Source organism: Helicoverpa zea, chromosome 7, assembly GCF_022581195.2.
Source record: "Helicoverpa zea isolate HzStark_Cry1AcR chromosome 7, ilHelZeax1.1, whole genome shotgun sequence".
NCBI lineage: Eukaryota > Metazoa > Arthropoda > Insecta > Lepidoptera > Noctuidae > Helicoverpa > Helicoverpa zea.
In genome coordinates, this window is record NC_061458.1 from 5642977 (window position 1) to 5655448 (window position 12472).

The 12472-nt window shown below is 34.8% G+C and overlaps 1 protein-coding gene across 1 annotated transcript in view; it reads right to left on the minus strand.

Moving 5' to 3' along the window:
* Positions 1-8647: 8647 nt before the first annotated feature.
* The window catches only part of LOC124631854 (indian hedgehog protein), a 38588-nt gene continuing 34763 nt past the window's right edge, over positions 8648-12472 (minus strand). The window contains exons 3-4 of the mRNA XM_047166483.1: positions 11023-11165; positions 8648-10915 (exon numbers count right to left, since the gene is read on the minus strand). Of these exons, the coding sequence (XP_047022439.1) occupies positions 10448-10915; positions 11023-11165 (611 nt within the window). The 3' untranslated portion in view covers positions 8648-10447. The remainder of the gene's footprint in view (positions 10916-11022; positions 11166-12472) is intronic.

The window sequence follows — 12472 nt, forward strand, 5'->3', positions numbered from 1 at the left end:
GAACTCATTGTTTAACCCTCGCCATTTACAGTCATGGGGGTGACAATTACTGTTATTATACATCCTAACGTCCATGTTTCGTAGTTTACATAATATCTCGCCTCTATGACGCAAATGGTCGCTCTGGCTATGCACACTGAGATTTAGCTATAGTTAACATTTACTTATAGATAATTGACTTACATTCAATCATCTTTGCTACGCGATAAATAATTTTCTTTTTATTTCATTTCAGTAACTATAATTTAATTGGCTAAATTGATGAAATACGCGACGAAACATCTTAATTTACATAACAACCACATATGGATAGGTATTGTGCCTACATACACAAGAGCTACAATTAAATTCCCTTTGTATCAAAACCAGGTGCTTTGACATCTATTGTGTAGCAACTTGTTAAATAGTTTGAGCTGTCTCACACTGCGCAGACAAGAAGCTTAACTCAGAACTGAACTTAAAATAACTTCATTGCTGAATTTGACGTGTAAGTGATGGAGTTTGGATGTTAATTGATAGGAGGCGAAGTATGGAAAACAGGGTCAATCTCATGACCTGTTTTGCGTCCGATGCACGGCACTTATGTGTACTGTTTTTGATCGATATGGCAAAGAATAGGTTCTGAATTACCGGTCTGATGTACCTACCTCCTACCTAATCAAGATTAGGTTCTCTTTGAACAACATTTAAAATATTCGCAATAACAAAATCTTAAGTTTAATGTAAAGCTCTCGAAATAAACTGCTCAGAAAGAGTATTTCATTTGTCCATTAAAGTGACTTGACTTTGCATTTTTATTCGTCTACGGATGGTAACGATAACTTCACAAAGTCGGGGGTACGATTTCTTGAGACACTGATTGAATTTTTTTGTGGTAAATGTTTTTTTTTTAAGATCTTTTATGATATATTTTAAATAACTCGCATATTTGATGGTGGTACACGAAAGGTCATTGAGCTTTCTAACATTAGGCAGAACGCTACTGGAGTAAAAGTAACGAGGAATGTGATCAATTAAAAGTTGATTCACTTTTTCATCACTAAGACATTCCGAAATCAGTTTACGTCTATCACCGATTTCACTCCTACACATTTTCTTACAACTTTGTTAGCTATTTTTGTTCGAACATACGATTTCCTGAATGTATTGCGTTCAGGAAATCTCGTTTGAACACGTGAAAACCAATGATTTTTTATGATTGCTTACTTTATACAAAAAAAAAACATTGATATTAGACAAAAATTGTTCAAAGAAATGGTGTTGACGCAAAATATAATTGTAGTTAATTAACGCACTGATAAAGTTATTCAAAGGGTATTTCATTATTGGTACAGTCTGTAGACGTCAACTCAATAGAAAGTTAAAATTAAATTATCACAGTATCTAAGAACAGTAAAATATAGTACAGTCAATTTTCTATTAATATGAAGTTTAAATTAAGCCATCATTTAAATCAAGTTCCAAATAATCTATTAAAATTCAATAAGACATCAAAAATATAATAAGCCGAGCAAACATATTGAATAAATATATCTCGATACACATTCATCACGTTGATAAACATAGAATAACTTTAAGCTTTTTCGCTTTCAAAGAAAATAATCTTTTATGAAAAATCACCGGCGATACTCAATATATCATTACTGATTGTAAAACTCACCTTACATACACTGAGTACGTGAACATCACCATTTTTATATTCAGTCTACAAAATTATTAGCATTTCTTCAAATTTCACTTTGTACAAAAACTTTACGGTCAAAGAGTTATAATAAAACTTGTTAGCAATTATAATTAGGCAACAAACGTAGCGGCAAAACGTAACGACCTCTCAAAAAGTTGTTGCTGCTTTAATTTACAGGTTCAACAGATGTTTAGAAGTAGGAAAAATTATATTTCCAAAATTAAATTCGGGGAAATAACGTGCGTCCCCACTCAAGCCTGAAATAATACTGATGAACGTTCCTATCGCTCCACACTACTATTGCTACATTCGGGAACAGGAAAGCAACGAATACTTCAAGATGTATGCTATCCATCTCCGCTTTTGAGGGCTCAAGAATATTCTAAGTCCACTTGAAATCCGTAATGGTCCTCACAGGTCTGGGTGTATCAGAGTCAAATTAAATGAGTAACAGGAAACAATCGAGTAAAAACGTCAAATAAAGCTTCCGAGTAAACGATTTAAGTGTGGCTTCTCAATAATATTTTTCCCTTATGCTTTCTTAAATATAAATTCTTGAAGAGGTTGCTAACAACAGTTCATACGATGTTCTATCTAGTTAGGATTTTGTTAAGTGTTTCTTTTTGTTTTTAAATGAGTCTTTATTTTTTTTCGTACGTACATATTATTACTTCGAGGAGATGACTATGTTTTAGATTTTGTTTTTTTTTTTTTATGTGCGCTTATTAAAAGCGTCTAATTAAAGAATAAATGTATGTAAAATATAATAAAAGTGCAATTTCAGAAATACGGTGTACAAATCGATAAATTCTATTAAGAAAAAGAATGGGTCTAATATATTTCTTAGTGGGAATTTCTTAGCTAACCAAGGATTTTATCTACGTATCGGAAACATGTCTATCCGTACGTTGGGCTGAAAGCTTAATTACATTTTATACGTAACTGGGTATATAGTGAACTTATCCAGGCTATTGTTTTCCTTATTATTATTTAGAACCACACTTACTGTACTGTACCTACCTTCCAGATGCGTAAGAATTATCAACTTGGAACTTAAATGCTAACTAGAAAAAAATATTTTTGTCAAGCAAATATATTTCGCCAATATACACAAATATATACTTAAATATTTTATTGAACATTTTAGTCTATCATGAAGGTTATCTCTGTCTTTACTTAGAAAGTCTGTTTCTATTAAGAAAACTTTTCAGACTAATATGATTCTTGTATCGTGTTTTTAGTTGTAAAATCTTGGAAAGAGAATTTAATTTATCTTTAATATTGCTTTTTTATGTGAGTGAAAATGTGCCTTTTTCTGTTTCCCACGTGCAGAGGATAATGGCGCGGAAAATGACATAAGCTGCTTCTAATCTCCAAAGTGATGGCCCCATGAGACCAAAACCATAAAAATAAAAATGATGAACAACCTGTTGTACTTACTAGCTTTAGGTAAGTAATAATATTTTAGAAGCGATACTCCCAATATTAGTAGGTTAATGAAAATTCGAAATCTTAGTGCGATCAAACTTTACAAGAGAAGTAAATTGAGTGCACATAAATTAAAGGAAGAAGATACTACGAAATAATTAACAAACAGCTTGGAAATTGGAACAGTTTGAGGTACAAGTTCTTACGTAGTTAGGGGTCCCGCATACGGTATACTTTTGTAGTTTCGGCTCTGGCTTTAGTGACAATAGAATCCTAAACTAATTTGTACATTACTTCCAGTAAGAGAAGCATAGGGAAATGCGTACATGTATGGGCAAGTTTATAAGAACCCCCCATAGTACATAGTTTTAGCGGACAGACAGATTTTTTCGTACGTTTGTCAAGATTTTTCTAACATTTATTATCACCCTTATTTTTCTTCCACTGCTAGACACATGGCCTCCTCTTACAGAAAGAAGAATTGAGCGTTATCTACTACGCTACTTGAATGCTGGTTAGTGAGTTCAGATTTTATAGTCCAGATACACTGAAATACGAATATCGATAGTGTACATTGTATGTAATACAATAGGTTCTAGTTGCAAAACTGTTAACGAACGTGTCTCTCTTGTTTTCGTTGAGATTCATGCTAGACTGGCTAGCGAGATATAACGATGTCATACAGCGTTGATTTGTTATTCTTGAAATAGGTAACACCTTTTGTTTCTTTTAATATCTATTTTATTTATTTGATTCGTTGGATGCATTATCACATTCATCATTGTATAAACCTATAGTAACTATTAAAATTGAGAAGGTCCTTGTTTTCGGGAAGCAGGTTAAGAAGAAATAAAATGTTTCAGCCTAATACTTTATTACTATATCAATTTTATAACCATTATGTAAATTTTCGTGGGCTGAAAATTTTTATATCAACAAATTAAATTCTCAATTGTAGTAGCATTCATAGGCTGCTTTCACAATCGTAAATGTATATGTTGTCTAATAGTTTTAGATCTTTAAAGTATTTAAATTGCCAGTTTCAAAGTCAGTAAGTATGCATAATAAATTGAAGGACATCTGTAAAGAGATCTGCTGGAAGAGTTGCCGGGATAAAGATGAAGACTTGTAGTTATTATTCACGCGATGATTATATGTAGCTAGAGTATTACAAATAAGCACTAACTTATTTCGAAGTCAAAGTCAAAATCATGTATGATACTAGGCTAATTCAATTAGCAGTTTTCACGGCAAAAATTACAAACGGATATCTCAACCAAAAACGCCTTTTCACCACTCCCTCCCTAGTTTTCAAAGCCTGACTGCTTATTTTTAAACGCCCTATGTGAAACCCGCTTAAGACTTTCATTTATTTAGAATAGGAAGCGCTAGAATTGTAAGAAACTAATAACGTAACTTAATTGAGTGTTGTCACAAAGTTTGTTTCTTTGTTTGTGTAGTGTACCGAAAAATACATTAAATGACTCCCCACTTAGAAAATTTAGTGGTCTAGCTGTAAAACTAATCGGCAACAAAAAAGTCGAAAGTTTTCTAATAGCTTTACTATTACTTTCAAAGTCCCCTTTGATAGGAAGTTTTTTAAGATTAAAATGATAACACAAAATTGCAACGAAATAACAAAAAATTATTAAGACATAATAAACGCGAAACACTCTTTTTCAAATAATAAAACAAAAACATCTAACCTCATCCTCCGAGCCTTTTTCCCAAACTATGTTGGGGTCGGCTTCCAGTCTAACCGGATGTAGCTGAGTACTAGTGCTTTACAAGGAGCGACTACCCTGCCTGACCTCCTCAACCCAGTTACCCGGGCAACCCAATACCCCTTGGTTAGACTGGTGTCAGACTTACTGGCTTCTGACTACTCGTAACGACTGCCAAGGATGTTCTATGACAGCCGGGACCTACAGTTTAACGTGCCATCCGAAACACTGTCATTGGTATCCAAGATATACTTAGAAAGTACATACAAACTTAGAAAAGTTGCATTGGTACTTGCCTGACCTGGAATCGAACCCGCGCCCTCATACTCGAGAGGTTGGTTCTTTGCCCACTAGGCCACCACGACTTCCGACAAAAACATCTAACCCAATAAGATATATTCTCTAATTTACTTATTAGAAGTCTCGAAATAATTTCCATGTTAATATTTCAAAGGGTTTTTTCCCTTAGGCTTAACGACATAATAAAATCCGTTTTCAGTCATCGAGCCTTTTAGATATTATTCAGGTAAAATCTTATTAAATTTGATTCTAACGCCGTCAGGGACTTAATATCGTTTCATGAATAATGAGATTTTAAAATTAGGAAATAACTTTTGAGTATAATTTGATAAAGAAAATTGGATCTATTCTTAGCGACCACAAAAAATGTCTATAAAAGTTTTAAGCGCTGTTGTAAGATATCTTTGGAATAAACGATACGACAATTCTATGATTAAAATGGAGCTTTAAAATTTAATTTGGACTGTCTGTCGAGCTTTCTCGGCAAAACTACTTCGCTAATGTAAATAAGTCACTTCTTCCCAGCAAAAACACATAGGAAGTGGTGAAGGGTGGGCTTTTTGGGGGCTCTCTATTGTAAATTCCTGACGTTCAAAAAGTGCTGTCTTGCAGCAAGTTTGAATAAATGATTTTTGATTTAGATTTTTTGATTTTTAGGTGTACAGATAGTCAAGAGCCAGAAAAAAGACAAAGGCTGCTTTTTAGCCGAAGTAGAAAAATCACGACACTAATGGAACCGCAGGAAACAACTAGTTCAAGAATATTCTAGCCACCTTTTTAGTAGCAGAGAGATTGCCTCTTTAACCCAAGAACAGGTTGGTACCTCGTGAATGATATAATAATTTCATACTGAAGAACATTAATAATACATCATGTCTGTTTTCCTTAGAGAGTTTAGTAAATGCTTAGATAGGTATACAAAGAAGACGGTTACCTACTCGTTCGTATATTAAATGGGCAGTAGTTTTTAAAAGGGAGAAAATGGCAATTGATATGTAATGTTAGGAAAAATCTAAAAAAGTCCTTTCGCACAATCAGTAGAGCAATGGGGTAGGTAAATTTTGACTACAACAAGTTTCACTAGTTTGATTTTCTCTTTGAACCTTCCTCTCTCTTCATACTTCGTAATTTATTCCAAAGCATCATTCGAAGTTATAGACTTAGGTACTACTTAGTACAGATAAACTGACTTTGACAATCGACCCACGTCCTATTAGTGCTGCGAAGTACGAAACCCGTCAATTAACACCAATAGTTGACTTAAATAATAACGCCATTGTGGTTGATGAGAAACTGTTGTTAATTATAGCTCTTACCCAACTGGAGTCGTAATCGTGGTCTGATCCGACAGTGAGTTAGGTAGCAGAATATCTGAGCATAATTATTATTTTTATACAATATTTGTTGGTACATCGCTTAATATTAGGGCTATGTATCTTGGTCGTTTTTCCTCTTTCTCAGGCCCAAATATTTTCACTTACCTTGTTGCTAAGTACGAACACAAGGGTTGACCTCTCATAAGGTTAAGCAAGGTAAAGTTTGGCACGTTTCGGTCCTTGAATGTGTGACCATGTTGTCATGTCGAGTTCCTCCGTGAGGCACATAAAATTGGTAGGTCCCAGCTGTCAATTGAAAATCTTCGGTAGTTTTTACTGGCCTGAAATCAGCAAGACTGACAAACACTCTTACATGGGATATTGTTGCTAATGTAAATGGAAGCCTAATTTATTACCTACAGGGGGTTTGCCGTTTCATCACCTCCGCTAGAGATCAACAAGGTACTTACTTATTGAACGGACTGGAAGTTTCAAAGACTCCATCTATCCTCAAGCTTGAAACACAACGACTGTAGCCCTGAAACTAAAGTATATACAAACATGATTGAATACATCTAAGAGCAGAATTACCTACATAAATTATAAGTTACGGATAGAAGTATTTATGTATGTATTTACTGACTGCGCCTCCAGCTACTAAACTCTTTACGTGTTTACTCCTAAACTATGAGCAGACATACGTACACAATAACAATGAAATGAATTACTACAGTGAGCCAGACACAGGAAAAGTATTACTGCGGAGCTTCAAAGCGGTTCACAAACACACCATCGTTAATAGATTCGCAATCTGAACAGACTTGCTCTAATATTAGGATCGACCTAATATTACGCAATATCGAACGTTTAGTAGATACTAAATACCTGGTTAGATAAACGCGAGAAACTGGGGAAATGTGTTAATTGCCGCCGCAATATTTTACGATAATCCCTCAATAAATAACTGGTAGGGTGACCAACACTACAGGAAAGGATGGATCTTTATCTTTTTTTAATACTGTCACCCCTTTTCATTTACAACGAAAACTTATGATTTCATAGAACATATTATGTGTTCTTGAAGATTGGGTCTACACATCAGGATAAACCGTCATCCATCCTTAATTAAACTTTATAGTTCTACTAACCTCCTCCGCTCCTTTTGCTAATCTAATTAACCTTTTTAAACAAAATAAAACAAAAGTTATGTCCACGAAGCCAACATTTTATTTACTTTGATATTATAATACATTTCGATAATACGACAGTGGTACATCTATTTATTATCCTCAACATTTTCTTTCTTTACAAGAACCTCTAAAATATTCAGTTTGCCACTATACAGAACTCGTGGCGAAGCCTTTTTATATTAATACAAATATAACGTCAATAAATAAATAGTGTAAAAGCATAATTACGTATTATTGTAATTTACATAGCGATTATGGATATCACCAATTATCATTTGCATGTTAATTATTGAGTTTTGTAAGCATTTTTCGTAAGTATTGTGGAACTTAGCAGTGTTTGTATATCATATTTACTGTTATTTTCGAAGAATCTAAATGGAAACAAGATAGAAAGAAAACAATGATTCGGCTGAAAGTATAAATAGTATATTATATTTTGAGAAAGGTAAGAGCAGTGTTTATTTTGATTTTTAGTGATTACACTATGGATCGTCATCATAAGTTATTGTTTAAACTGAAATAATAAAAAAACATTTTAAGTAACTAACTTAGCTTTTTACAAAGTTCTAGTAAGAATACAATAATGGCATTTTAAAAAGTACACAATTTTAATAACATCAGATCCAGTGTTCTCTAATTGGTATATGTAAGAATTTAGGAACATGATAAGTAAGAATCTTTACCACATTCGCTACTATTTTGATTGTTACTGCTAGTTATGATTCTAATTTTGAAACGTATACAGTTTACTAAAAAGGTAGTCCAGAATATTCCCTCAGCTTATAGGTTAACAAAGAACTCATGGATTTTAAAACAAAACAAACAATTGTGTTTCTAGCAATATGTACAACTAGCTTTTGCCCGCAACTTCGTTCGCGTGGAATAGTGACTACCAGCAGATTTTTGATTTGACCAATAGATGGCGCTATATGTCCGGAATAATTTTATTTTTATTTTTTTTTGTAATAAAAACTATCCTATGTCCTTTCTCAAGTTTCAAACTATGTCTGTACCAAATTTCACACAAATCGGTTCAGTAGTTTAGGCGTGAAGAAAAGACAGACAGACAGACAGACAGACAGACAGACAGACAGAGTTACTTTCGCATTTATAATATTAGTTTGGATTGAATGACGCACCAGCCATGACTAGTTGTAACCGTGTTTGACAAACAAGATTCCAATGACTGGGTAAAAATGTGAAAACTTAAATCTGACGTCAAAATAACTTAAACAGTGACTGTACTTTACATTTTGCATTGTAATTATATTTATTGGAACTATGCAAATATTGCTAAGCTTTAAACTCGAAACACAAACTTCATGAGGGTGTCATAGTAAATCAAATGAACAAATACTCATGTGACGGAAATGGGTGCTAACTCGATGACGATCACATAATGTATTTGAGTAAAGAGAAAATAATGTAAAAAAGCCAAGTCATATTTAAAGTTCTAAAATGTTTACAAACCTACTATATGCCACAGTGACTGTCAACATATTATGATATCAAATTATAAATAAAACTCTTCATCGATGTACACTGAAAGGGCTGTACTGTAACATCTACTGTAGAGCATTTAGTTTTTTAAACTAAGTAATATTAATATGGCATAAATGTATTGTCCAAATATTAGTTAAAGCTTTCCGATTTATGTATGTACCTATCAAATTTGTTAGTATCGTCTACATAAGCACTAATCACTATTTTATTATATAGAGTTTTAATTAACGCTTGTCGCTGACATCAACCATTTAGCAATTATCATGTGAATGTATAATAAATATTTCATACAATTTTGTCCTAGAAATTATTTCTAAAATTATCGTTGCACTCACAAGTCTTACAACATTCCACTAAATTCAATCTATAGGAACCCATACTTCAGTTCAAGATCTAACAAATGATCTATAATAGTCGCCGTTAGTGGTGACGAGACATCGACTAACTAAGGTTAGTGTCCACCGATACTACAGTAGGTACTTCATACACGTCTATTATTAGTATTTTCAAACAAGTCAAATACTGAGAATACTCATGCATTGTTAGAAAGATAAAAACGAGTTTCAGGAAACATTGACAACAAACTAGGAAGAATGAGAGTATTAAATAAATAGTTAAAGCACTTAGAAGTAGAGAAGATATCGGACATAATAGAATAAGTTAGACCTAAATACTTTCGTCAATTCATAAATAGACACCTAGCTTATAAATAACAATAAATAAAAAATCTTAAGGCACGTTTTTAGGTACCAAGATCACAATTTCATAATTTTAACGTGTGTAAGTCGACAGGATTAGAGTTATGGAATGTCTGGTTACAGCTGAACTCGTACCGAATATACGAACACTGTGCACTGTTGCAATCAAAACATTTGATTTACAGACAGAATATTATTCTTCGGATTTGCTAAAGAAGTGAATTCATTTTATTCATAATCTTTATACAGTAACTTAAAATAACATAAGCGCATACATTTAAGTATTTCTGCATTGTGCAGAATAACAATACCGATACAATTTACAAAAAATATTCGTAAGTTAACTAAATAATATGCAAAATTTGCAATAAGTTCCTAAAATTACTTAATAAATAAATTCCAATGAGGGTAAGTAAAGCTCGTTAACGACGAGCATATTATATAATATTAAACATTTTAATGTTCGCGACCTAAGTATTTACATAACATAGTCTGTCATACTCACTCTACTATTTACACGACGGATATTTACAACAGTGTCTTAGTGCACGTCCCGCGCGCGGTATCTACTCACACGACCACTCAGAGTCAGTCACTCGCGGCGCTAGCGGTACCGGTAGGAGGACGGCAGCACGAAGTCCCCGACCGAGTACAGCACGTTGGCGTACCAGTGCACGCCGCGCGGCAGCTCGCTGGAGCCGCCCCACCGCGCCATCCACCGCAGCGGCGCCATCGCCGCGTGCGCCAGCGAGTGGCTCCGGACCAGCGCGTAGCACGATGCTAGCACATCGTCCACTATGATGGTCCCCGTTCTCGTCAGAGGCGCGTATACGCCGCGCTTCGACAGCATTCGGGTGCTCACGACCCTGGACGGTCGCATCACGTCGGCCGGTCCTCTCGTGAGAAGCACGTCGCCAACCTCGACGTTGGAGGCGAAGGACTCCCGCCACCCGTCGGCGGCTGCGAGCAGCAGCAGATGTGACGGTGTCGTGGTTATCGTCACACCATTCTCTGCTGTCACTTCGATGAATTGTCGTGTTGCATTCGGATCGCGGTCAATGAATGTCAACACCTGAAAAATAAACATATTTTTTTTATAAAATCCAATCAAACTCAAACATCAAGATCAAAGTAAGGGTCAAACAAGAACATATTTGGTTGATTATTTTGATTACATACCTCGGAATACACCATTTTGCCGTTGTCAGAAGCTGCCAGCACTTTGTCTCCTCTGCGTAACGTAGAGATATCGCGGGGACCTTGCTCTGTATACACCATGGCTCCCTCAGGGAAGCAACCGGCGCCCGTTCCGACTGATGACTCTGTAATACACAAACAGATTAATTAATTTATTTTTATTTTTTCAATTTACATTACAATGAAGATGATAGAATTCTGCTTATTTAATTTAGCTTTTAATGAAATTATATTCGTAAACTAAACAAGTGTCTGCAATACCTTGTGAACCAAAAGCAATAAAATAAAATTGAAAACATAAAATCGTGCAAAGGACGCTAGTAAATTAGCTTGGAGCAGTCATATCCCTTTAAGGAATAACGAGATTTCTCTACGCCCGTAATTAAAATCGGATAAGATACGAAACAAAAGAGGATCGCGGACAGCTTCCACTGCGGCAGGTTATCGGTAAGTAACCTACTCGTACCAACCACCGAGGAGTTGTCTTTACATCCACAATTGGCTTGGACCGGCTCCGATGTAACGCAGATTATATTATTATCCGTCTTCCAAATTCAATAAAGAAGAAAGGTTTTCCACGAAATGCGAACAGCCTAATCTCCTGAACAAACTTTTTAAGCGTTAGATAAGTTAATTCAATCCGTTTTTCGAATTCTTTTCACTCATTGTTTGCACGAAAAAACTGCCTCCAAAAAATAGCACAGAATTCTGATTTGCTGAACTCTGTTTGTATATTATCTAATAGTATTTATTTAAATCCTCGTCGAGCTTAAACTGTACCTGTACGTAATCTTTTAATTCGTTGGGATCCTCGGTTGCTTTCGCAAAAAAGTGTCTATTTACGTGAAAGTTAATGGAATCCAAAAGATAAATAAAAATGGCTTAACTTAAACCCAAGTTTAGCATGCACAGAGCACAGCCGCCAATTTTGGTAGTCAAGTTATAACAATTGTACTCGTATTAACCGTCTATATTTTAAGTTACAGTTGCAGTGGGTGGTGCAATTACACGAGCAAATGAACACGGCTAAAGATACCGTGCAAAGCCTCTGGTTTGCGCGAACTCATTAAATTTTGATTTGTTGTGTAACCGACCGATAAATTCAGTCGATCCTTGTTCACAAAAATATTCTCAAAACGATGCTTTCGGAACGGATCGCATTACACAATAACTACACAAATTAGATTTTGCTCAAAGTCAAGCGCTTATTGTCAACATGCGTTTGTTGTTGGGTGAACACATCACACGACTTATTGAATAGGCGTCGGACACCTTTGCGTTTTTGTACAATTTTGTCGGTGGGGTGCAGTTTTATTCGCCGGGTGGCCATTTGTATGGGTTGTTTGATTTGTAAGTATTATTTAATACATATTTCATTTCGGTAATTATGAAGCAGTACCCACATAGAAATATATTTATGTATTTACATTAT